At 39.6% G+C, this 27,323-nt stretch overlaps 3 protein-coding genes across 3 annotated transcripts in view; 1 reads left to right on the forward strand and 2 right to left on the reverse strand.

The window, feature by feature from the left end:
• The window catches only part of LOC144644638 (uncharacterized), a 30,503-nt gene extending 12,934 nt beyond the window's left edge, over positions 1-17,569 (forward strand). Inside the window, exons 2-12 of the mRNA XM_078504171.1 lie at positions 1,767-2,505; positions 3,959-4,205; positions 5,650-5,939; positions 6,697-6,997; positions 7,698-7,927; positions 8,366-8,519; positions 9,433-9,536; positions 10,064-10,207; positions 11,311-11,505; positions 14,564-14,653; positions 15,824-17,569. Of these exons, the coding sequence (XP_078360297.1) occupies positions 1,767-2,505; positions 3,959-4,205; positions 5,650-5,939; positions 6,697-6,997; positions 7,698-7,927; positions 8,366-8,519; positions 9,433-9,536; positions 10,064-10,207; positions 11,311-11,505; positions 14,564-14,653; positions 15,824-15,886 (2,557 nt within the window). The 3' untranslated portion in view covers positions 15,887-17,569. The remainder of the gene's footprint in view (positions 1-1,766; positions 2,506-3,958; positions 4,206-5,649; positions 5,940-6,696; positions 6,998-7,697; positions 7,928-8,365; positions 8,520-9,432; positions 9,537-10,063; positions 10,208-11,310; positions 11,506-14,563; positions 14,654-15,823) is intronic.
• Positions 17,570-18,270: 701 nt separating this feature from the next.
• Positions 18,271-24,075, reverse strand: LOC144644659 (uncharacterized). Its single transcript, XM_078504191.1, has 2 exons — positions 22,790-24,075; positions 18,271-20,556 (listed from the first exon to the last, which is right to left on the reverse strand). The coding sequence occupies exons 1-2, from the start codon at positions 23,103-23,105 to the stop codon at positions 19,556-19,558; spliced, it is 1,317 nt and encodes a 438-aa protein (XP_078360317.1). The 5' UTR covers positions 23,106-24,075; the 3' UTR covers positions 18,271-19,555.
• A 250-nt stretch (positions 24,076-24,325) lies between these two features.
• Positions 24,326-27,016, reverse strand: LOC144644669 (uncharacterized). Its single transcript, XM_078504201.1, has 2 exons — positions 26,538-27,016; positions 24,326-25,043 (listed from the first exon to the last, which is right to left on the reverse strand). The coding sequence occupies exons 1-2, from the start codon at positions 26,909-26,911 to the stop codon at positions 24,473-24,475; spliced, it is 945 nt and encodes a 314-aa protein (XP_078360327.1). The 5' UTR covers positions 26,912-27,016; the 3' UTR covers positions 24,326-24,472.
• Between the last annotated feature and the right edge of the window lie 307 nt (positions 27,017-27,323).

Here is a 27,323-nt window from a genome sequence, read left to right on the forward strand (position 1 = left end):
TAGGTAATACTTTATTTAAAACAGTCGGTAAATTCCATTCAGGTATACATAATAAAAAAGGAACAAGGGATAAAACACTAACTAAACTAACTAAGAGAGGCTAACTACTAGTAAGAACAAACAAACAAAAACCTGCTTTACAAGGATGCCGTGTACTTATAATTTAAATGCAAAATGAGCCGAACTTGTGATTTTTCAATTTGTTCTTAAATTCGTTAAGTGTGATGGATAGTTTTATTTCATTCGGTAAGCCATTCCATAACAGGGCCCCGCTGTAGCTAAAGCTTCGTTTACAATAATTAGTGCGCGGCTGTGGTATGGATAGCTTTCCTTCAGTATTCCTGAGATTGTATGTCAAGGCTTCATTACGCGGGAAAAACCGAGAACTCAAATAATTCGGAGTCAGGTTGTTCACAGCATTATACATCATAATCGATTTACTCACGGGCCTTTGATGATCAAGTTTGTGCCAATTTAAACTATGTAAGAGTTCATCAGTATTTCTATCATAATTAGAGAAGGTTATGATACGCGCAGCACGGTTCTGTAGCTTTTGTAGTTTCTGAGAGAGTCCCTTTGAACAGCATCCCCACACTACACTACAGTAATCGAAATGAGGCTGAATTAATGAATTGTAAACGATGAGAAGTATCTCACGTGGAACAAAATCCCTTATGCGTTTAATGGCGCTTACGCCTGAGGCAATCTTTTTTGAAATTTCCTTTATGTGAAATTCCCAATTTAGATTTTGATCAATATATACGCCGAGAGATTTCGTAGCGGATACTTGTTCAACAGGGATTTGATTTATTTTGATTGAGGGATTCTCAGGTAGATTAGATAGCCTTTGTCTAGATCCAATTAATAAAAATTCCGTTTTTGTCAAGTTTATTGTAAGTTTATTGGCTGCAAGCCATAATCGAATTTCTTCTAGATCAGAATTTATACATTCATTTAATTCTTCGACACTATTGCTCGCAAAAGTAATGCTGGTATCGTCAGCATACATTCTCGGTTGCGAGTGACATAGACAATTGGGTAGATCGTTGATATACAATAAGAATAAAAGGGGGCCTAAAATGGTTCCCTGTGGAACACCACATTGAAGAAACCTCTCGGATGATTTATTACAATTTACTAGACAGGTTTGTGTGCGACTATTTAAATAAGAAGAAAATTATGCCATAATTAAGGCTAACTGGAGTGTTAATAATTAAGGCTAACCCAAGTTCTGTTTACCATTCACTACATGAACTGGGTGTTACATGATATAATATGTCATCAGCTGTCTCATCATTGTCTCACTACTTGAATTGAATGCAGAATAGTCAGTCCCAAATGAACAATAGCCTGGTTAAATAATCCCACCTGGCAAACCAGTTGCTATTTACAAGCATAGCAGAGGAGTTGAACTCGGGAATAACAACAACAACAGCAGCTAGTAGTCAGAACAGGATTTGAACCTACGACCTCTGGATTTCAAGTCCAGAGCTCTGACCACTGGGCCACACTGTCTCTGTTTAAGGAGAAAATTGGAACATGTAGAAGCTGTTCAATTTACTTCCGTATCATTCGCTGTATGTTTTGCAATAGGCAATTAAAATCTTGTGAGAAGTTCAAGCCATCACACTTACAGTTTTAAAAGCTTCTCTCGAGACGAGCCTCTCGTCTCTAGAGTGGTACTATAGAAGGAAATTAAAGGAAATGATTTTGGTTATAAAAAATCTTATTTACAGTACTTAAATTATGATTCGGTTTGATTTCAGTTTACAGACAAAACAACAGAACCTTGAGAATAAAGTTCAAGAACTGGAGGACAGATTAAAGATTCTTGATAATCCACCGTCCAATCAATTTATCATAGAACAGGCACGACAGAAAAATGACACGACCCAAGATGACGCAACCAATCAAAATGTGCTTTCTGGAATGTGGCAGTTTATGAAATTTAATAAGCGACTTCAGGCCACTGAAGAGGCTATTGACAGAGTTATGACAATCTTGAACGAATTTCTTGGAAGTGATGGAAAAATTATCAGTGGGGTCAAAAGTGAAGTGGAAGATATCGCCAATGAACTGAAGAATCTGAAAGAAAGTTTTCTTGGTCAAAAAACAGATGGCATTAATCGTGGACAGGATTTGTTACCAGTGAAATCTGTTGATGTTGATGGTTCACAGCAACATCAGTTGAATTCCCTTGAAAAACGACTCCAGGATAGATTTGTAACAAAGGATGACTTGTTGGTGTATGTTAAATGGCCTGCCCTTGAAGAGGCTTTGAACGTTAAAAAAACTGACCTTGAAAAGAGATACAAATCTGAAGGACATAAAGAGGACAGCAGTGTGTTACTAGAAAAGACTTCAGATGATCATTTTGATAGTGAAAATAAAGCATCTGATACAGAGTCAGATGGAAGGCCACAGACAGCTCCACTTGCGTCAACCTCGCACACACCAATTCCAACACCTGAGATTCCTAAAACGGCTTTCACTAGGAGTACACAGGTAGGAGTCTTTTGGACTAAATTAAGCAACAATTTGGCTAAAATTATTCAGTGTTCTTTGAGGAGGTCAAGTCAATAAGGTGTTAGTAGCAAATTTGACTAAAGATGTTGAAATAATATTTAGTCATACTTATTACACCAGGGGGGACCCTATAAAAGTGCCAGGGGTAATTATGTACCTTGCAAAGGTTAAAACTCATGGGTTGATATGGAATGCTTTTTAGGGTATTAAGTCAAATCAAAGCTGTCACTAGCCAATAGGCTAGCTAGCAAGAAAGTTAGTCTTGAGCCCTGAAAAAAAAATTGGGATTAAATTTTCTAAATACCAATAATTACAAATGAAGAAGCGTTCTCAAGTCTCTCGTTCTCTCGACTTGAGAACGCTTCTTCGTTTATTTTCACTTTATCCAAGTCACCATTCCACTTAACACCAATAATTATACCTACTCAGAATAAATATTATTAGTATATTACCTGCACGCAACATGTGTGTGTCATGGCTATATATAATCAGGGCTGTGCTTTTCTAGCAGTGCCCGGGTGCCTCAGGTGACTTACTTTTGTCTTTGGGCGACCAGTATAACTTCTCTTTCATGAAAGCTTTTAAGAGCTTGGCACCCAAAATTTCACATAGAAGAACCTTTGGGCAACCTGCAATAATTCTAAGGTGGGTGGGGACAGGGGGGTCTGAACCTCTCGCCTCCTGTACCTCTAACTTGTGCTTCCCGTACCTTTTACTCCTGCTTTCCGCCCCTTTCTGTAGTGGTGCCCTCCTCTTTGTCCCATATCTATTGCAAAATATAATGAAACATTGCAAAATTTTTACTTGTTTTCTCCCGGTTCCCGCCACTTATGAATCCCGCTTCCCGCCTTCTCTTCTGGTGTGATTGAATCACTAAGTATGGCTGCCCAATCTTGTAAGCCAATCGTGGTTATTCTGGGCAGCCATGTACTTTACTTTATTTCTTTTATTATTGTATTGTTAATTTAATTGAATGTAAAGGGTGCAAATAAAGTTGTTGTTGTCTTCTCCTGCTTCCCGCCCCTTTTCTCCCTGCTATGAACTCCCACAACCAGTACTTATCAAAGAAAGAAAACAAACAAGCCTGACAACTTGTAAATGAACATTTGGAAAAGGTGCCAAAAATTTTCGTGAATTGACACTTTTATGGAAAAGTATGCAAATTAATATTACATAAACTACAAGGGAGTATTTTTTCATTGCTTTTGCAAGTTTGACAGCCCCTAAAAGCTGTTTGCAGTGACAACGATGGCCTATATTTTGAACGGAATAAATATTGATACACCACAAGCGAGAAAATACCATGAGTACTCGTGTGGTAGATGCGGATCAATGCCTACTGTTTCTTCCCCGTTTAGCACTTTGATGGCAAATTAGCCGAACTGATTGCAAAACTCTCTTGATTGTTAATGAGAATCTCCTCTTTATCTAGGAAAATATTCCAGAAATGTCTGCTGCAGATCATCCATCTCAAGAAATGGTGGAATGTCTCAGGCAGATTGGAGAACTGTCAGATAAACACAGTATTGTTGAGAAAAATGTGGCTGGTGTGATTGAATCACAGCAGGAAATAGCTGGAGAGCTGGCCAAAGTGGAACAAGCTCTGCCACAAAAAGTCAGCAAAGAAGATTTGAACATTCCTGATGATCTGCAAGATCAACTGGCTATGCTAAAACAAGGTATGCAAATCTGATTTTCAGGGCATACTTATATAAACACCTGACTTCCAGTTATTTTTTGTGGAGTACAGTATTAATTTATTACTCATTTTGATCCATTACTGTCCATTTGCTCTGCCAATCTAAAAAGCGTTCTTCAAACTTACTTTGATTACTTTGATATGACTGATCAGTAATTTTAGCCTGAGTTTAAGGTGGCTGAATACAGTTTTTACGTGGCTCAAAGGCGCGCGCTACGATTTTCTGCTTGACGTCATTATTGCTCGCGCGCGCTAAAATGGCGCTAGCAACTCTAAACAGAAACGAAAAAGAGTTCCATCTGTTTTACCGCGCTTTACCACATTTTTATACAAAAGAAAACTTCAAAATACCTTCAGATACGTCTTGAAACCTGGGACGGAAAACAATACGACAAAAAAGGTGGATAAACAGCCGACAGAGAAGTTTTAATTCTGTCTTTCATTATCGCCCGCGACGCATGGCGTCATATTAGCGCGCGCTCGCACGCGCAATTTGATTCACTTCGGAGGTCGTAAAAGCCAGATTTTGATCCAGATTTTCTCGAAAACCTACCGTACAACCTATTATGAAACTTTCACAATTAAATGTAAGGGGTGAACCACGTCCACAGCCAAAATTTTGAAAAAATCTGTAAGACAGATTTTGAGCTATTTTAAAAATCGGCAAAATATCACATTTTCCTATTTTGCGAAAAATCTGTCTTACAGATTTTTATATTATTTTGCATGAACGATAAATCAAAGCCAATTTCTTATTTCTGAAATTTTGAGGTAGGGTCGTACGGGTAGATTTTGAGAAAAACGCTGTTTAAACTACTAGTGCCAGTGTCCTCTTAAGCACTCGGCCGTTCATTTAAGCTGTTTATTAGCATTTTTATTTTCTAAATATCGCATTAGATGGTTTTAGGATGTAACAAACAGTGATAAGAGAAAGACAAAACTTTTCTGGAGATTGTACAAGAGAGTTAAAGGTTGGACTGATTTGCCCTCTCAAAACTGTATTAAGCCACCTTAACAACTCAAATTTTGGGGAAAAAAAGTTTTTTGAAAGTAAATCAAAGAAAATCCAAAGTCAAGTCTTTAGTAACTCTTTAAATGACCAAAATTAATAAATAACACTTGCAATAGTTCATTATCAACTGGAAGTTGAAAATGAACTGCCATAGCGAATTTGGAAAAGCTGACGTTTAGAGCATTTTCTCCAACAAAAGGCTAATGCTCAAAACATCGGCTTGTCCAATTGTGGCGGGTTTATTTACTTTTTTCAACTTCCAGTTGTTAATCAACTAACTGTTTCACCTGCCTGCCGAGGCAGCACAACAGTTTCTTTAGAAACCAATAACTTTGTAAAAAGGTATTACAATTTTCGATATTAATTTTTATTTTTGTAAACTTCAAAATGCCACTTTCTGCATTTAATTTAGGTTTAGAATTCCTGAATACAAATCAAGACCTGGTTGCTCTTGCGGAAATTAAGAAAATGGCTCTTGACAACAAGGAGCATATTGAGGCAGTCAAGCGTGAACTTGCCATGCTTGCTCGGCAAAGCAAACCAGCCTTTACAGGAGTGGTTACCCAGTCCCCTGTCATGGACAGCAGTGTGTTGGATGCGATTAGAGAACACTTGACTGATCTACAAACAGAACAAGAAAAACTGGCTGTAACGGCAGACAGACAGCGTTCTGAGGTAGCAGAGGACCTTGCAAGAAAACAGGTAAATAAAGGAGCAGTAGCTTGATGTGTCAATTTGTCTCCCAATCAATCAATCAATCAATCAATCAATCAATCAATCAATCAATTTATTAATGTCATGCGCGGGATGAGGTTGCCCTCTATATCCGAGCCAGAGGCTCATGTTAAAAGCGCATGACAATAATTAAAATACATTATAAAAACAATTAAAAATTTAAAAATAGCTAGATTACAATATCTTATGAGTAAAAAATTTTAAAATGTAAAAATGCTTTAACCCACCCACACTAAATGTTACACCCAGGATTAAAAACTTGAAAAATGATAATTATACTAAAAATAAGTCGCTAAAATCTATGAAATACAATAGTTACATTTGCAACTAGCCTCCCCCATTCCTTCAGCAGGGTTCCCACAGGTCAGGAACTGGTGGGGCAAAAATAAAATTCTTCAAGGTCAAGGAAATGTCAGGGAATGTTATTTCTCATCCTGGAAAATTGCCATTTTGAAGAAAAGTCAGGAAAAATTGGAATATAACACCGCTAATTTCATACAATTGATGGCTGGTGGGAACATTTCGTGTCAATGTGATCTCAGCGAGGTTTTTTTTGTTGTTGTTGCAAGCAGAGGCTGGAGTCCCCTGCTATATCTGACATTTTGTATGTCTTTTGTCAAGGAAATTTTATTTTTATCAGGGAAAAGTCAGGAAATTTTGACTGTGAAAACTGATGTCTGGATCCATGTTCAGTAATGCACAGTATTTTTTTATTTTATGGCAGGAACACATTGAAGCACTGTACAGTTACGTTGAAAAACTCCAAGAAAGCAAAGCAGACAAGGAAAATGTTGCAATGGAAATGAACATCAAAGCTGATAAAGCTGCCTTGGACAGTAAAGTGAATGTTTCAACGTTTGATAACACGTTTAGCATGCTTGACGAGGGGCTGAGGGAAGCGCTACAAAAAATGGATGATTACATGAACGAAGAAATGGCTTTGAAGCAAGCACTGAAGCAACTTTCTGTTGATATGTCAGAGAAAATGGATGGCCAAGCTTTCCAAGCTCTAAAGAACTATTTAGGTAGGGGTTAGGTATTGAGGAAATGTTAAGGGGTGTAGATTTTCTGGCAATTTTTTTTTAGCAATTTTTTTTAGCGTTAGCCCACTCCCCTGAGTGCTCTAAGCCCTGGGTTTACTAGAACTCGCCGTACAAACACGACGTCATTACGGTCACTTTTTTTGGCTGGACAAAAAGTTTACCCTGTCAGTTTAATTGAATTTAAGTAATACATAAAACTCGAGAGACAGTGTCTTGAGCATCGCATTTTCAAACATAGAGAAGAGAGTTCAAAATACGACGCACAGCTGATGATATTTAACAAACTGAGATGTTTTGAAAATTTAATGGACACTGTACTGAAAGTATTTAACAATTTACACGTTACGCAATTGAGAATGCTTACGCGATGTAAGGCCAGATGCACCATCATTTCAACGCTAGCGGGACTTCGAACGCGATGTTCGACGAGTTAGCTTTCACCGAAAGGTCTCTGATGAGTCTCTTGGCGGAGACGAAACATGCGTGTCAGACCAGCCACGAAAGTACTTTCTCAAGTGTTTGAGATATCAAACCCAAGGAGAGGACGGAGAAATGAAATCGTGAAGATCTATGCTTATTTCAAAAGAGCACATTTCTGTGTCTCCTGTTGTTTGTGCTTTTTACTGGTAAAAGGAAACAATATTTGAATGCTACATTTTAATTCTTCAACTCTCTATTTCAGAGCGGCGTATTGCAGATGTTCAGAAATCCAGAAACCTGATTGCAGCGGAGACAAAAGTGGACTTTTCTGACGCCGCTGGATTCCGTAAACCGATCAAGTTTAATTGTATCTCCTGCAGTAGACCTGTGGAACTTCCTTTAAGGGGCCCTCTTCAGGCCAACCTACCAGCCCCGAGAGGAGTCCGAACAAAGAGATCCAAGGGCCCTTATTTGTCATATGAAATGGACCAGGTTAGAATTGTTGATTGTACCGGAACGGAGTAGGGCTGTTTGTTGCGGGGTGTAAGGGAACTTCGACTCCATGGGAACGGTAATGAAAACTTAGATTTAATGAGTGGTGCAGTAGCTCAGCACGAGTGTTATACATGAAAACCTTGGCGCAGTTCTATTCGTTCGCTGCCAAACATATAACGTGAAATGACCTTTATCTGGAGAACGTAACCAACGACGGTGATATTTTTAAAGCCTCTATTTGTACTTAAACAAATATCTCAATATTTTCCTCCACGAAAAATTTCTGACCAAAAAAGTCGAATGGTTCAAAACGATTGCCAGATACGTTTTAAAACGTAAATAAATGTTTTACAAAGTGGCTGTTATTATACTGACAGAGGTATCCTCGGTGTTGAAGATATTTTTACATTGTAAAATTAATTTATGTTTTCGAAGATTCGCCAGTATCAACGTGGTCATTTCAGTGGCGGTAAGGCGGAAAAAACGTTGAATGACATCATTACCGGTCGACCATGTGGAGGGAGCCACACAGTAATGTATCATCCAAAGAGACGGTCCAGGACCACGCAGCTCAATCAAGTGTTGACAGGTTTGTTTTCTATCGTAGAATGAGTACTACTAATCAACGATAACCTTGACTGACAGGGAGATTAGAACAAAAACCTGTCTCTGAAAATTGCCCGAGTCCGCAGTTTAAAGGTGGATTTCCACTGACGCGTTATTTTACGTGCGTTTACGTGCGTGAAAAAATTTAGAGACAATGTATGAAGGCTTGCGTAACGTGTGCGGAAGTCGTTCATACATTGTCTCTTTTTTTCACGTACGTTAACGCACGTAAAAAATTACGCGTCAGTGGAATTCCAGCCTAAGTCTGAGAAGTGCCAAGGAACATATCATATGATTTGGGGGTCGATCTTGGTGATACCGTATTCCGTTATTGCGAACGTCGTTCTGTGACGAGTCTTAAGGAGGGGCATGTTGTGGGTTCAGAGAGCACACGAGTGCTTGTGCTATGTGTTTGTCCCACTACCTGGAGCTCAATAGCGCTAATTGAACGCAATACAAGATAGATAAAAGGCAAAAAAATAAACATCATAAAAACGTTTTCTCTTACTCGCCTCTCATCTATTCTGTGTATTTCCTATTCTACTAAAATATGCTAAATGAATGTTACGCAGCACTTCCCAACCGTTAATTTAAGCCGGGCAATTTCGGCACTGATCAACTGTTCTAGAATTAACTGAAATATCACAATAAAGGGGTAGAATAACTCAAAAGAAACAAAGAAAGAACAAAAAAGGGAAAGGGTAAAGAAAAAAATGGAATTTTTTTTTTTTTTTGTTAAAAAAAAAAAAAAAAGGGGGGGGGGGGGGGGGGGGGGGGGTGAGTCCCCGATCATTAATCAAACACGGTTTCAGTAATAGAACAATAATTTACACAAATCTCGACTGGGGATATAGCGCAATTAACAGTTTTAACATAAATCCACCGCTATTTTTCAGCGCGTGACGATGCACCGGATATTCCAAACTGGGGGAGGGAGTTGTCTGTTATTGACATGCTAAAAGGATCAGATGGACATGTTTACAAAGGGCGCTTTAGACAGGTATGTGAGAACTCTTGCACGAAACCGCTGGCTTTTGAAGAGTCCACGATATTCTACGTTTACCGTCGTGTGGCAACGACCACGATGTGCGATATCCGGTGGTTTCCTTCAAAATGATTAAGGAGTCCTTTATAGAGAAAAAATAAAAATAAAAAAACATAAATCACTTTATTTAATTAAGTGTTAATGTATACATGAGCACGGCTGTGCTAATTGATGAACGCACCGTAAAGAGATGTGGTGACATTACATTAATTAATTGTTATTACAGCCAGTAGTTTACAACCTTCATCTCAGAAAGTATGTCGATTTTTCGCCGTTATTTAGAAAAGAAAGGAAGAAAAGCTTTTGGACCAGAACTATAATTGTATTTTTTTATTTGACAAAAAAAAAAAAATAAATAGAAAAGTTGGTATTGGGGTACGTATGGGAATACGCAGATAAGAGAGACCAAATAACAATTCAGACTAGCTCTTTAAAAACTTGCTTTATGTAATTCGTGGTGCGAATGTGTATTTTTCTTACAGACCATCCCGCCCATCGCCAAGAATTCCCTTCACTCTCCCCCACACGAACACGAATTTACATCCTTGAGCAAGGAGGATTCGCAACTTACGTCATCACGTTCGAACTCAGGCCCCACCTCGCCACGGAATGCAGCAGTAGGGCAGGTAAGAGGAAAATAAACATTGAAATGTTTCCATGCAAAAATATGATACTTTATTAAACAAAGTTAAAACATCGATCTTTTGTCCGTGAAAGTGAATGTATATAAAAACGTTTGAAAAGTTTGTCTGAAGAAAAAGCTTCTAGGGATCTTCTCTCTCAAAAGGAGATAATTTTGTCCTGACCTATACACGTCCTTTTCGGGTTTGTTGCCTTTATAAAGGTCTGATGTTCATGGACGAGAAACCTGCCAACACCAAAGCTGCATATTCCGCGTCAGGACCGCCGCAGGCCAGAACACACCTACAGAGCCGTAACCTCTGAACTGCCGACTATCACGCTAAATCTCGAACTCTTTTACACCTTAGAATCATCTTCTTTAATTTTTAATCATTATTTGATGTATTTTTAATTTTATTTGTATTAGTTAGTAGTTTTTTTTTGAAGTGAAAAGCCCTGTGGGGAGCTGACTATTAAAGTTCTTATCTTATTTCTTGTCTTATCTTATAAATGTATAATAACGATATAAGAGCTCAAAATAGTTTTCAGAAGTTGCCGGTCATGTTGACCGGCCAAACAAATTTTAGCTCGGTCAAATAGTCGTTTCTGACCGGTCAAAATATTTAGAATAGCACTTTTAAACTACCACTCGTTTCTGCTATTCGCAAGATCGTCTTCATTTGGCATAGAAAACCCCGCTATGTCTTCATTGTTTAAGCTGCAATTTTTATGCAATAGCTCACTTCGAATTCTTCAGTGAAAAAGTCAGTCAAAAATTCGTTAGAATTGAAGTTAACGCTTAAAGATAAATTGGTATCAAATTAAAAATTTAATTTATTTTTCTGGTCATCAGTTTCTGTTTGTTTTTGTTTTTGTTTGTTTGTTTTTTTTTTGTTTTCATTAAAAGCCACGTACGTGACCGGTCAAAATGACCAACAAACCAAAACTTTGTCCGGACTAGTTGTCGTCTTGACCGGCCGTTATTTTGAGCCCTGAATATTACCAATTCCATTTTTGTGCTAAAATTCCATTATTTGCCCCAAACTCGATGCTGTACGACACCTACCACATTTTTAGAACCATGATTTTATTTTAACTTTACAAACAGGCAGCTGAGGAAATCTCTAGGGAACCAAGACAAAGCCCGCGAGAGTCACAGTCACGTAACACATCCCCAAGAACACGGATTAGACACATTGTGAAACGTCACAGCTCCGAATCACCACCCGCTCCAATCCCCTCACCGTCTCCTCCTCAGAATGAGGCTCAGAAGGCGTTGCAGAAACAGCCAAGACCAGGAGAGGTAATAGCACTGGGCTGGTCACAAGACAATAACTAATATCTGGTGTCTTTTCAGGAACTGTTGCTCTGTGACCCATTCACGCCGTCTGGAAACTCTTTTTTGCCTAGCAGCAGCACCCGTCTAATTATTACCTTTTTTTAGTTTCATTTCATTTCTCATTTCTGCTCCTTTTTAAGGCGCAAGCTTTCTTCTTTTTAAGTTTATTTTTCACAAAAAACACAAGTTGAGGTAGATAGACAGACTTTAAAGGGACTATGTCACGGAGATTTCGCAGATTTTTGGTCTAAACTGTTCTGAAGTTAACGGAAGGCAACTAAACACATAAAAAAATATATCTTTGAACATCTTAAGGTGACTCGATCGAAATAAATGACTGTGTATGCCTGTCAAAGTCTAATAACTTCACCATTTCTGACTCGATTTCCCAAACTTCGCGATTACGAAGTATACGCACGTCAATAGGCGATAATTATCTTCGCGATTTACTTTATGAACAAATATTTGGATAAAACTGCTATTTACAGAAAACTGAGCGCTAGACTTCGTTTAAACTACTGCAATTACTAATTATAACATCTTATTATGACTCTCCAAGTTTAGAAATCGTCGGAACAGCCTCGTTACAATTTGATCATCAAAAATATCTCGAGCAAACTTCGAGGCTGGGAATGCTCCAGCGCTTCCACATTTCGCTCAAAAGTACCATAACCGAAGACAAGAAAGTTCAATTCAGTTAGCTCCAAACACACAGCTATGCAGCGAGAAAATTTGAGCAAATACTATAAACTCACCATTGCGCCAAAATGTAGGGCGCCAAATCGTTTTCTAAATTACAGAAAACTACCGTCGACTTAAAACAACCGGACCATTAAATTGAACATCTTACACAAACTTTGCGCTATTACGTTTCTGAGCTGCCTTTATATGGACGAATTAATTTTTTAAAGTGAAGCACTACACCAACTCTCTTTGAGCACGGCCATTTTCGTTTGAATTCTACAGCTGACGCTATGCAAATTGCCTTGAATTTGATGGGAATTGAATAATTCACACAGGATAAGGGGGTGCATTTTACCCCATAAGACAGGATTTTAAAATAAACAGACTACAATTTTAATTTCAATTTTAGTACCAACCCTTTTCAAATTTCATGGCATAAATTAAGGACACCTCTGACATCAGAACATGAAGCAACTGAACACTGTCAATGCACCCCCCTTATCCATGTGCAAATTTTTCAAATTCTTATAAATTCCAAGGAAATTGCATAGCGTTAGCTGCAGAATCTAACAACAACATGGCCGTGTTCACAATAGGGTTGGAGTAGTGCTTCTCTTTAAAACATTATTTCATCCAAATCAAGGCAGCTCCAGAAAAGTAAAGCAGCGCAAAGTTTGTGTAAGATGTTCAATTTAATGGTCCGGTTTTTTAAGCAATTCGTACGGTTTTTCAGTAATTAGAAAAACGTTAATTTGGCGACCTTCCTACATTTTGGCGCAAATGGTGAGTTAATAGTATTTGCTCAAACTTTTTCATCGCTGCAAATAGGTGAATGTGATTTGGAGCAACAAAAGATGATTGAACTTTCTTTGCCTTCGGTTATGGTACTTTGGCGAATGTGGAAGCGCTGGAGCATTCCCAGCCTCGAAGTTTGCTCAGATAACTTTTTGATGAAATTACGAGGTCTGTTCGACGATTCGGTTGGAGAGTCATAATAAGATGTTATAATTAGCTAATTGCAGTAGTTTAAACGAAATCTTAGCGCTCAGTTTTCTGTAAATAGCAGTTTTATCCAAATAGGTTTGTTCAATAAAGTTAACATCGCGCAAAACTCACGATAATTACATCGCCATATTGACGTGCGTATTATTCTTCGATAAATTTCGAGTAAAATGCGAAAGTTTGAAGGAAATCGAGTAGAATGGTGAAGTTTTGACATTTTTGACAGGCATACAGCACGTCATTTATTTCGATCGAGTCACCTTAAGAAAGATATAGTCTTAATTTGCGGATAGAAATCAAGTTAAGGCTACAAATATCGATTTTTTGAAGACGCGCAGAAACAATTACGTTTGCCTAACGTTTTCAAATTGCAATCCGTTTCCATCCGCGCCATCCGCAGTCAATAATGCTAGTTAACAGTTTCAGTGCTCTAATATAGCAATTCTTAATAAAAAATGCAGTATTATTTCTAGGTTTCATCCCAGGGGGGTACTCCGACTTGTAAATGACGGGGATGACGAATGAAGGCAAAACTCAGGACCCAAAAAAATCCCTAAGTCTTCCGACATTACCCAAAAAAATCCCTGGACCAAAAATAACCCCTAAAAAAATACCTCATATTACCCCAAAAGCCAGGAGGGGCAAACGCCGCGTTTGGTATCACAACCATAATCGCCAGGCAGCAAGACTTTTGTTTTAATACCCTAAAAGATTCCCTATTTGAATCAAGTCACCCAAAAAAATACTTGCCAAATCTTCTTACCCAAAAAAATCCCGGAATCGAAAATTTCAAACCCAAAAAAATCCTTCGATCATCCCCGTCATTTACAAGCCGGAGTACCCCCCTGGGGGTTTCATGCGGCACAAATATAAATTTTGACTGTTCAAAGATCTGGTAAAATCCGTGACATAGTCCCTAACAAGGATAACAAGCATAAGACTAAAAAAGCGCGTAAAATTCAGTGATTTTTTTAACCATTTTTGAATGCCTGGAGTCGAACCTCGTGACCCGAAAAAAAAAACCTTTGGAATCATGATCATACAAACTTCAATTGTATTTTAGCGAATAAAGTAGTTCATTACTATTATCTTGGTTATTTGTGTGTGATTTTAGTTGGGGAGAGATTGGATGCCAGCAATGTGGGGCGCGCGAGATGTAAAGGGAAAAGACGAGGCCTTCTTATTCTTCCTTATCCATTGCTCCTTACACCGCTCCATGTGGCTCCAACACTAAAGCTATTGATCTTTGATAAGAAGTCTGTGGTGCTTAACACAATAAGAAAGAATAAGTGTATTTTTTTCTCATGTGATTGTTACTTTTATTCTTGTGTAACAGGACAGTCAGTCAAAAATGTTTACTCCAGCCGCTCCGAGGCCATCACCTGACGGAGCCGGAGAAAGCGACGAAATTGATCCGGGCGGGACTGTGAGTGCTACGTTATGACATAACTGTGGTTTTGTAAGCAAACATACCCTCTCCCCCTACCCCTTCCTCAGCTCTCCCCCTGTTCTGTGGGCTCAATCATTTTGCCTTGAACGCGACAGCAAATCAACCTGAAGATCAATTCCTGATGATAAATTCTCGAATTCTGTTGTGATATAAAAAGTACAAATACAGTTGAGCGAAAACAGTTGATCTCTCTTTGAAATAAAATTTATATTGAAAGACACGAGACAACATGGATTCTAACCATGTCCTATCTTACTTTTTTATTTTGCTCGGTAAAAGAAACGAGAATAACATTTCTGGGATTCGAACCTGGGACTTACGTGTCCAGGGGCCAGTTTCTAGAAAGCCCCGAAAACGTAACGAGCCCGTAAAGCCATTTTAAATTATCTGTGTTTTTAAAACAGGGAATTGTATATGCCTGAAACTTTGCATGAAGGAAGCCTCCGCATATTAAATATCATGGATTAAACAGCTCTTTAATCAAAGGGTTTAAGATTTTGTTATGGCTTTACGGGCCCGTAAAGTTTTCAGGGCTTTCGAGAAACGGACCCCAGATCACACACCGTAACCACCGTTCTAATTGCTGTCAGAGCTGCAATTTTTAAGCGTGATAAAGAGCTGACCATGACAACGAATGGATACTATTTAATTTGATTTTTACTCTCGTCATTTCACTTGATCAATTCTTAATATTATTCTATATATTGTAGATTTAGTACCTAACGCCAAAACGTCCTCTGCCTTACTGCAGCGCTATTCCCTGCAATTGTTATTCCATGATTGGAAAGATGATCTTGTTATGTAAAATTGCACAGTTGTCCAAAATGCTTGGACTCGATTAACTGTTCACAGCCCTCTATTTTCTTTTATTTTTCTCCCGTGGTAAACCAAGCGAAAAGATCGTGAGAGAATGTTCGCTCACCAATCGCCCTAGACCCCCCTCCCCTTCCAACGACTTGCGTTCCGCCCTTCGCTCGCTTAGCTCGCCGTTTTTCTCGCATTCGACAGATAGAGGCTGTAAATAGTCTAGGACTCAATGTTGTCTATTGTCTCCCTTTTTAAATGCATGTGTTTCTCCCTTAACCTTGGCTGGTAACATAAACGTTTTATTGTTTTGTTGATGTTAATTTTGTTATCTTTTTCAAGGGACAAGGAACTCTTCCTCCTCACACAGAGCATGATGATGAAGCTTTAACTCCGATGGATTAACTTAATTAAACCAAGAGATCACCAAAGAGAAAGAATGGCTTACTATATAAATGTTTATAATATATCACAGTTCTTTTTAGATGTATCATTTTTATCACAAAGTTTCTTTTATATGTATCTTTTTTGCGAACATAATATATCTTTATTTACCATCGCGCATTCGGTACAAGGCCTTTCATTGATCTCCACAATCGCATTCGCTTCACAATGATATTTACTTTGGCGAACTTGTGGGTGTGACGTCGAAATCTAGTAACTGTGATAAGTATGAGAAGAATAAGAAGGAAATTGAACGAGATATTTTCCTTTTAAAAACGTCCAATTGACAGACGTGTGGCTAGAGTTGCTATTTAGCCAAACAGACTCGTCAGTAAATGCTTGAACGTTTGAATTCGTGGTTCCTTTCAAACTCGGCACATTAAATTTTGCGTCATTCCATTGTTTTAGTTATGATGCATTTTTTAAATTGTTTTATCGCGTGAATTTAATGCAACATTTAAATAATGACGTCGGCAAATTTCTCTTTTTACAGTCTTTCAGATTCTGGTTTACTTGAATTTTTCTCGTTTGTTTGACTATTTTACTCTGGTGAATTGAATTCGCCCGTATGACCACAATCTGGGCGTCTAACAGGCCACGACTCTATTATCATCTGCCATAATTTTATCCCATCATTAATGCGAATTACATGTAATGCTTACATACGCAACATGCTGTTTAAGTTGTGAAAAGTACTCGGACACACTTGACGCAATGAACTTATTTGATACTAGAAGTGCCGATTGTATAAATTAAAGCAGACAAGTGTGTACTGCCGTGTACAGTAAAATACCTTTAATATTACATGAAATTTTCGCGACACGTTAATTTCGCGAATTTCGCGATTCCAAAAAAATCGGAAATTAAAGTGACGCGAACATTAAGTGTCGCGAACATAACATGATGCGAAAATTAAGTGACTGACATTATGTCAATAATCAAGTAAGAATATGTTAAGTACCACTGAAGGAAGGAGTTTTCGATGCAAATGTATGTTGTCGTCAATTGACTCAAGAACAATTTACTCATGCACGTACAAGCATGACCTACTTGTAGACATTGTGAGAACTGGTCTGTTGTTGCTATTGCCGAGATTAAGTCCCGCCATTGCGCGGTTTTTGATAATTTTGACGTTATGGTTTATTTGATGAAGTTGTTTTATTTAATTCAAAGGCATGTAAAATAATATTGCCAAAGATTTTCGCAAAATCGCGAAATTAAAGTGTCGCGAAGTATGCGCACCTCAAAATCGCGAAATTAACGTGTCGCGGAAATTTCATGTAATAAGGTAGTAAAAATTTGGAAAATACGAGAGTAAAGATTTTGCTTCAGAGAGAGGAATCAATTAAATGCAAGTCAGATAACACTTGTTTCGTATGACTGGTCCTTCTGATTAATAGAAATAAGTTTCAATCAACAGTCTTTAATTTTATAAAGAGGATTTTCCAGCAGTGGAAATGGTGTTATTTATTATTGCTAGCCTTCAAGGCTTCATGTTGTGGTTTTTGCACCTCTACTCTCGTCTATGCATAAGGCACAAAATTCCAATTCCTCTAACTGAGTGCAACATCTTTCTCTTAATGTTGCTTAGAAGAATTAAGTGATTCATCAAGGCCATATCTCCCAGTTGATGATTTAATTTATTTTCACTTCATGTCAGCTTGACAATGAAAGGAAAAATAGATAAGCCTAGATTGTATTACGTTTGCATTTTAGAATTAAAGGAGTGGGAATACATGAAATATTCCCACAAGATACGCGATGTAAATATTTAGTAACAACCAGAATAAATGTAAATACTTTTACGTTGAAAATACTGCAATCAAAATCCAACTTGTAACTGCAAAAGATGTAAATAAAGATGTTATGTCATCCTGCAATGTTTTTTTTTTTCCTACTTGAGTATTTTCAATTTTGATACATATCCCCAAACTAGTTCACTTTCAAAGCGACAAACAAATTTTGATCCAGAAATAATTATAAACTGGAAATTATTTACTATTAAGCAAAAAGTCAACAGTGTGTAGTCCCTGTGCAAAGAGACACTAAGGAGGGCACGTCAAAGCTCTTCGTACATTTTAAGGTTACAGCTAAACTATTGTACAACTTTCAATAATGTACATGTTTTGACCGCCATAAAATCTGGGTGCTGAATTGACAGCAATCTCATAATAGCTGCCACTTTTAATCAATCGGGTCCTTCAGTTGAGGGTACGTCTTACAATTTTTCTTTTATAACAAGACATTTTATAACAATATAGGAAAAAGGATAAGCTATGCGCGATCAAGAGCTCTGCATGGCGTCGCACTCGTTTGCTGAGGGCTACTTAATGAAACACAGAGTCTTTGGTTGGAGTAAATTTGGCCACCCAAGGTGACGAAGTTTATTTTCAAGATCTGCCGATATACACTTAACAAATATCTACTCAGCAAAGGTGGGGGGAAAACCGCCACCTACTAAAATTGTAAATAAAACACTAAAGCACAAAATATATAGGTAAACTACGGCAGTAATCCACAGGCAGGCGGAAGGGGAGGAGGTGGAAAATTAAAAATTCACTGACAGCGAAGCGATGTGACCAGTGAGATGGTGCGCATCTAAAAGGGGCGAGTGCAATGTAGAACACACTTAAGAAATGTGACATCCCGAGGTCGGTTGATCGTGATTGGTTGGAAACTTAATAGTCATTTTACGTCAAACGCCTTAGCCTGGGGGCGACTGCCTTCAAGGATGCCTTGTCATAAAATCCCATTATGATCTTGTCATAATGGTTTCTTTTTATAACAAGACATTTTATAACAATATAGGAAAAAGGATAAGCTATGCGCGATCAAGAGCTCTGCATGGCGTCGCACTCGTTTGCTGAGGGCTACTTAATGAAACACAGAGTCTTTGGTTGGAGTAAATTTGGCCACCCAAGGTGACGAAGTTTATTTTCAAGATCTGCCGATATACACTTAACAAATATCTACTCAGCAAAGGTGGGGGGAAAACCGCCATAGAGCCACAGAAATGTGGCACCCCCACCAAGACAGCGCAGAGCTCGACCGAAATTTGATCGGAAAGTTGCAGCCCTTGCGTGACCAACTTAACAGACCAAATGGAAAATATATATTATATAAAAGGTAATTGCAAATGCTGAATGGTAATTATATGTGAAAGCACATTGACTGTCGTACCTTCAAATCTAGCAAAGAAATGTAACTGTAATAAATTGCCGTGATCATGCATGCGGCGATGCAGCCCCTGTCTGACCATCGTCGCATACACGAACGGTATTTAAATGGCGTGAAATATTATGTGATACGGTAATACTGAAACCCAATGGTACGGTGCGGCCCCTGCCGACCCTTATCACGACTTACAGGCTTTGATATACACAAACAAGTGTAAACGACACCATAATAAGAAACAAGAACTGATTGAAACGTTCTACATTATAATATACCTAAAAAAGAAGCATGGCAGCCCGTGACTGACCCATGTTCAAAATGAGATACCTTAAAATATAGGGTTTCTAATGTAAACTCGGAAATGTATGGCAGACCGTTGCTGACCCATACAAAACAGAGACTAAAATAGGCAGTTGAAACGCTATGCAGGGCAGCCGTGACTGACCCCTGCTAAATTTAGATAGCTTGTAAAGTAGAATTTCTTATATAAAGTTTAAAGGCATCAGATTTCCATCGACCAAGAGCTCGGATCTGTGCGTCGGAGAAACCTTTGTCTGCCGCGAGGCAGGCCGCTCCTATGCGAAAGCTGTGACTTTTATAGCGTTGTGGGTCCAAACCGCAGAAGTTTAAACAGCGCCTAAGTTCTGTATTGAATTGGGTAACCAGAATGGGACTATTGTCGAGATGACAAAAAAGAGGACCGGGCTTATCACCTCGCATTTCACAGTACTGTAGCAATGACTTTACCGGACAGAATTGTAAAGTGTTGTCGCCCGTGATAATGATATCAACAGGGCGGTTGTTTATATTGTGTTTAAAGTGAGTAATGGTTATCTTAATCGAGTGGATCTTTCCGGCGGATTTTAGGAGCCGCAGGTTATCGTATTGGATGACCGCATTGGAACGCGCGCTCTTGGCCGCTAGTTCACTGATGCGAAAGAAACCGTAGAAGGCTGTCAGAAACATAGCAGAAAAAAGAACACGCTGGGCTGCCGATGAGTTGGTGCGTTGAAGAGAGTTTACGAGGTCATGTAGTATGGGTTTTGATATCGGTAACCTAACATCACTAGATTTCCGACGACTTAGCGAGGTTAATAGTTTTTGGATTAGAAATGCCTTTGTGGGATCACGCAAACCTTTCATCTTATGGACATAGCCGATGGCCGATAGATAAGAAAGAATGGTCGCAGGCGACAATTTTTTACCGTCGAGAAAGGAAATGAAAAGCGCCAAAGAGGCGGTGGACAACGGCAAATGTACTGCGTCTGTCTTATAAAATGTTGCGTGAAATTCTCGAAATAGTGTCCACGCTCTACGATAAGATTGACACGAACCAGATGATAATACAGAGCTCAATAGACTCTCTAAGTTGGCAACCAACTCGTCGGCAAAAGGTTCTCGGGCACAATGGTCGGTAATTTGTCCGCCTGGGGTGAAAGTTCCTTGAAGCGTGCTATCTGAAATCGGGAAAGACAATCGGCCCGAGTGTTGTTAAGACCGGGTATGTGACGCGCACGAAATAAAATGTTATAACTAAGACAAGTCAAAACTAAGTCGCGAATCAATATCATCACTAATTTGTGTTTGGATGTTTGTTGATTGATGATACTAACCAGCGCTGCGTTATCAGTAACAAACACGATACAGTGGTTGGCCATGTGGCGACCCCAAATACGCACTGCGACGGTAATCGGAAATAGTTCGAGAAAGGTGATATTCAAAGATCGCCACGTATCAGGAAAATGGCCATAGAACCATTTATGGTTTAAAATAGCGCCATAGCCCTTGGATCCGGCCGCATCTGTAAACAACTCAAGGGAAGGAGAGGTGTTCCAAATATCGGACAAGAAAAACGACCGGCCATTAAAGTCGGTTAGGAATTTTAGCCAGACCTCCATATCGTGTTTGGTTTCTTTACCAAGCCTAATGCGATGATGTGGGCGACGCACCCCAACAGTGAGATCAATCAAGCGGCGAAGAAAAGCACGTCCCGGGACTATGACGGAACATGTAAAATTTAATAGGCCTATTAGGGACTGTAATTCTCGCAGAGTGACTTTACGACGTTTTCTGAAGCTTTCAAGCAGTAAGCGGCATTTTTGAAGCTTATCTTCCGGCAAACGAGCTTCTTCTTTTATTGAATCGAGTGTTATTCCCGCAAACTGGATGACTTGAGATGAGCCAAAAGTCTTTTCGTGAGCAATCGGCACGCCAATGTAATCACACATGCGAAGAAAATTGCATAAATCATTTTGACATTTATCTTTGGTACTTGCGATAAATAGAAAATCGTCAAGTATGTGTAACACACTCGAAGCGCCAAATCGGTAGACCGAAATCCATTCCAAGCAAGAACTGAAAGCTTCAAAAATTGCACACGAGGAAGACAGTCCCATAGGAAGACAAACGTCAAAATAAAATTGATTATCCCATTTCATGCCAAGTAAAGGGAAATCGGACGGGTGAATTGGAATGATCCTAAAAGCAGATTTTATATCTTTTTTGGCCATGAAGCAACCAGCCCCTAACCTCTTTATAGCTGTAATTGCATCAGAAATTGACGCATAGCGAACCGAAGAATTCGCGTCGGGAATGTGATCGTTTACTGATGTACCAGGCGGGTAAGATAAATGTTGAATCATACGAAATTCCGAAGGGGCTTTTTTGGGGACAATGCCTAAAGGGGAACAGACCAGATTTTGAAATGGAGGGCAAGAAAAAGGACCAATGATTCTCCCGGCCTCGCATTCTTTAGTCAATTTGTTGAGCACTATTTGAGGCTGTTCTAAAGCGCTTTTAAGATTAGGTGATTGCAAAGCGTGCCTTTCCCCGACAAAACCGACTTGAAAACCAAAAGTAAAGCCTTTAACCAAATAAAGGAGAAGTGAAGCGTCATAGCCGCTGAGAAGAAAATTAAGCCGATCCACCTTTACGGGTGTTACTGGCTTGTGGCGCGATATTAGAAATGTTGGCTTTAACGGGGCTTCCTTTTTGTTGACTGAGTGCACACTGTGTGGCAGGGTGTTTTGAGCCACATTTGAAACAAACATGCTCAAACCGACATCCGTTGCACACCTTTCCCGCGTGGAAACGCCAACAAGTGCCCTTGGGAAATGACTGAGAGCGGAAGCGCATTGGTCCTTTGTCAGAGGGAAATTGGGTTTTTGGACGAAAATTCGTTACAGCCTTGAGCCACAGTTCCCAGTGGATGGCATCCCAAGGATACTGTTCCGGGGCTGATTGCCTGATGAAACGAAATTGTTCGTCATAATACAGCCAATCGCCTGGTTTGGCGGCGATATCACGAACAATTTCGCAGTACTTCATGAGCTGGGGCGTGTCATTGGCCTTTTTCTCTGAGTAAATAGCCACAAATATGTTAAAAGCGGAAAGCCACTGCTGTATAGTGTGAACTTTTTTTAACTGATTGACTCGGTTCGAGGGTCAATTGAGGGCGGGTTGACTCACCATCCGAAGAGGCGAGGGTAAAAGAAAATTTTTGATTATTTGGTGAAAAGGAGAGTAAAGCCCCGAAATCAATATACTCATGGGACCAGATTTTGGCTTTGATTTTGGAGCTCACTCGACTGCTTAAAGGGACGGCTACACTAGAAAAAATTTGCTTGGGTGCCCGCGAGGCTAGCCCCGGCTCAGCTAACGTTAAGCCATTTGTCGTACTTGGTTGCGTACCTTGGGTTATCCCTGCCAAAGAGACGTTTACGACTTCGTCCACCACGGACTGCTCAGTTGCAGAAGCGGGTGTGGTACTTTGTACGGTTTGTGTCTTTTCCCCAAGGGCCTCAACCACGGCTTGCTTCACCGCCACGGAAATGGAAGCCGAAAGGGCTGTTAAATTTACTGCCATGTGGGGCTGTTCTTGCTGTTCTTCCTGCCCAACTTCGTGCCTCTTGCTTTTGTCCGGGCGGGTTTCTGCCATCTCCGACAAACGTGGACGTGCCCGTTTTGCATTACTTCGTGTTGGGTAGGGTCGCTTCTTAGGCGGCATGACTTAAAAAATGAAAATTATGTAGATTAAAGGAAAAGCCGAAGGCTGATTGCCACAGGTTTCCGTTAAGATAAGATAGTAAAAAGGTACCTGACAGGAAACTGAGATTGTGGTTGTAGATTAAGGAAAAAATGTGTCATAGAGGAGCAGATTGAAAGTTGAGCCTTCAGATAAATGATAAAAATGTGTTCGATGGCAGAGAGGCGAGCTCCCCGCATGAAAAGAAATTTCGAGCCACATATATATTGAATAGGACCTCAGTGTCTGGTTGCAGAATACTAAAGTGCATTGAGGACACACCCAAATCGGGCGGCCGAGTATGATTGCACACTCATAATATTCACCAGAACACTAAAGGAACATAAGGCCAACGCCAGCATTCAAACAATTCTGCATAAAACAGATATCAGTTATACAACTGAAAGGGTGCAGCCATAATAAAAACGCTTGCCCACAGATAAGGGGCAGCGAAACATTAAACTGAAAGGCTGTCACAGTAAAATATCAAAGGCATGGCGAGGCACGTACTAAAATGAGGGCTCGATGTTAAAATTCGTTAAAATTCATCAAACAGGAATGATAGGGAACAGGCTCAATGACTCCAAGAATGCTCCTCTAAGACTACGGTAATATTTTTTCTGGCCCAACGAATTTAGATGCACACCATCTCGCGCGTAAACGTTCTGAGTTGGGCGCCAAAAACCCCTATGGCCCCAGAAAAAAGCGTACGGTATGTCCTCCAAGACTACTCTGAGATACTTAGTCAGAAGCTTGGCTTTACGGTTGAACGTTGCCGCGCCCTGACGCATAATAGTCTGGCACACGAAAATGAGGTTAACATTGTACACATCATGCAATAGTCTTACAAAATCATCAATGTTAGAGCCAACGTGTGCGGGGTCAGATGCCGTTAAATCGTTTGAGCCTAACTGCAGAATTACGATATCTGGGCAGAAAGACTTAACGACATTTAAATCGTGTAGGATAGTTTTGGCAACCGTACGGCCACCAATCCCGTGCCATTTAATCGTAGCACGTCGAGAAAGATATAACCATTACTTGTGAATAGAAACCAAATTTCGGCTATAAATTATATCCGTGTTTGAAGACGCGCGGAAACAACTTAAAAAGTTTAGCCTCAATTTTTCAAGTTGTAGTCCATTTCCATCATGCCCATCCCAGCCAAAGACGCTTGTTAACAGTTTCAGTGCTCAGACCTCTAATATAACAATTATTTTATTAATAAAAATGGACCATTATTATTAGGTGTTCAATGACACAAATATAAATTTTGGCTATTCAAAAAGTCTGTTAAATACCGTGACAGAGCCCCTTTAACGAAGTTCTTTTTTCCCTGAATTTCGCCACTACAGATTTGTCAGGGCTAGGAATGCATCCATTGTATAGTACGCGTCATTTCCGCCATTATGAAGAATGTCTTCATCAAACGCAATTTCCAAATCAATCAGCAATCGTTTGAGACTATACAGCAACGGCCCGTCTGGTAGCAAAGCCATGGCGAGGACCTGCGTGTCGAACATGTGTATTCCTGATACAGAAACACCACAGCTGGCCAGGAACTCTTCATCGTGAGCTCCAGAGTGAGTAACTAAGAAATCTGCCTCATTGATGTGCTTCTGGATCTCTGCAGCAGCCTTCCTGAGAGACTTGTGCCTGGAGGTACCAAACTTAAAGCGGTCTCTGTTGTCAGGAACATAATCTCCGTTTGCGTACTCGAGGTTTTCTTTGATGATGTAGTGAAATGTTTGCATATCTTCGTCCGGGTTATCTAACGTGGTCATAACGTAGCCGATCTCCAGGATGATACTGTGGTCGTGCTCATAAACTTCCAGGTCAAATGCCAGAATAAGCGCTTGTGGCTGGCTTTTTAGAGTCCTGTGCAGTTCTTTCACACTCTGTTTTGCTTCCTCTTTTTTCCTAAAATGTTTGAATGATAAGTGGCACGATCTGAGTTTAGACCGAAGATGAAGTGCATTTTCTTACTTATATTTGACATCGTCATTTAATTTTTTGCCCATTATACTTGACCAAGATGTTAGGAAACAAGTTAGCTGGCTTGCAGACAGATCAAGAACTATTCGAAATAACCCCTTGCGTATTAAGCCCTCTCTCCTCCGCAGAGGTCTCTTTCGTGTTTCGGGCGATTCGGACTGGGAAATAGGGAGAGGAACGGGGAGAGGTGAAAAGTAAGCGCGCGGAGCCTGGAGAGAATCAAAACCCCCGCGCTCCCCCTTTTTTTCATTTTTCGTGTTTTCGCCTTCCTCCCCCCGTGTTTTTTTCGCCTTCCCCCACGAAAGAGGCCTCTGCGGAGGAGAGAGTATTAAGCCCTAGCCAAACGGCAACGCAAGTGGACGCAAGTAGTCGCAAATTGAACTTGCGTACAAACTTGCGTTGGGTGGCAAAACGGACTCGCAAGTTTACTCGCAAGTGCACGCAAGTTGTCAAAAAAAGCCAATTAATGCCACTGTGCGCGCTGCAATTCAATATTTGAAGTAAGCATCAAAACTTGCGTTGACTTGCGTTGGGTGGCAAAACGGACTCGCAAGTTTACTCGCAAGTGCATGCAAGTTGTCAAAAAAAAAAGCAATTTAATGCGCGCTGCAATTCAGTATTTGAAGTAAGCAACAAAACTTGCGTTGACTTGCGTTGGGTGGCCAAACGGTGAAAAACTTGCGTTCACTTGCGAGCAAATTTGATCTCGACCAGAGTGAACGCAATTCAACGCAAGTGTACACAATTCCAGGCCAAACGGAGACGCAAGTAAACCCAAGTTTTCAACTTGCGTCGACTTGTGTCTCTGTTTGGCCAGGCCTTTATAGCCCACCGATTAATTTCGCGCACGCTCATTGGACAAAACACATCACGTGGTACAAATCTTTTTTGTTTTTGTATTGTTACTTCCGGGCTTTAATTTCATGTAAATGCTGACGCATCAGTGCAAAATAGTAATTTACATTTGAAATATGTCAGCAGTACCAGCAAAGAGGTGATATGACAGCTTTTGCTGAGGTTTCTTTTTTCCGAGAAACCCACTGCGATGTCATATGAGATTCCGAGAAACATCACGTCACGGTGCGAAAATAACTTGAAGAATAACAACACTCAAGTATCACAAAATCCAAGAGAAATACAAAACGTGTTTGCCTTTTTTAATATTTTTAAGAAAACATGCTGGCTAAAATCTCAGTTCAGTGAAATGAGAATTTATAGGACAACACGCCACTTCACCATCCGGACTTACTTAGTTCAACAATTTGAAAGAGGTAACTTCGACGTTTTCTTTCAGGAATTATTCAAATATATTAGTCTTTAATCGCAGATGCAGATCATAATAAGGCAATGCATCACCGATTTAAACAACGGGAAAAACTTAGCGTAGAAGTAAAGCAGTGCAAAAATTAGACGTCTTACCTTCTTATGATTTCATTATTTTCATCTTTTAGGGACTTGCAAAAATCCTTGAAGGACTGAAAATCCTGAAATGTTTTCCGTTTCTTTAGGATAGTTGCGTCTCTAATCTGTGCGACGTCTGGTAAGGCCTCGTCAATACGTTCTTCAATTTCTTCCTTGATTTGACGGTACTTGTCCGGTTTAACAAGAAGATGAACTGTACCATCAAACATCTCCCCAACGACAAACTTACAATTTCTGTGATTTCTATAAAAATTCCGGAAGAAATTTTTGATCGAGGTAGCAGCGCGAGGGTTTTCCTCTTCAAAACATCGGCACCATTTTGCTCGCATGGATTCGTATTTATACAAAATATTTGGACCCACTGAAGTCATGCTGTAAGGGAACCCAAAACGGCGAAATACTGCTTTACAATGTCTGATGTTGCCTCACTAAAATGAAGTTAAATCTGACAGAAAGGCATTTATTTATAGGTATACCCCTTTACGTAATCAAAACAGGAAGAATAATCCGAGTGGTGTTCACGTGATCTGTTCTATCCAATAAAAGAACGCGAACAGCCTACGCGTTAGAGCTCAGAAAATGTAGAATGACACATGAGCAGCGTGCCAGAGCCGGTTTTTAAGGTAAATAAAAATTTCTATTTTTATTACTTTCTAAATTTCAGGAAATTTCCCGTTCAGATATTAGTTGCATGAGCTGCATCCTAATTTAGTCGACAGAATTTGCAAATTATAGCTTTTTTCCCCCATGTTTAAGAAAATGAAAAATAACTTTTTTCTTCCG

Source organism: Oculina patagonica, chromosome 2, assembly GCF_052425735.1.
Source record: "Oculina patagonica isolate OP01 chromosome 2, crgOcupat, whole genome shotgun sequence".
Classification (NCBI taxonomy): Eukaryota; Metazoa; Cnidaria; class Anthozoa; order Scleractinia; family Oculinidae; genus Oculina; species Oculina patagonica.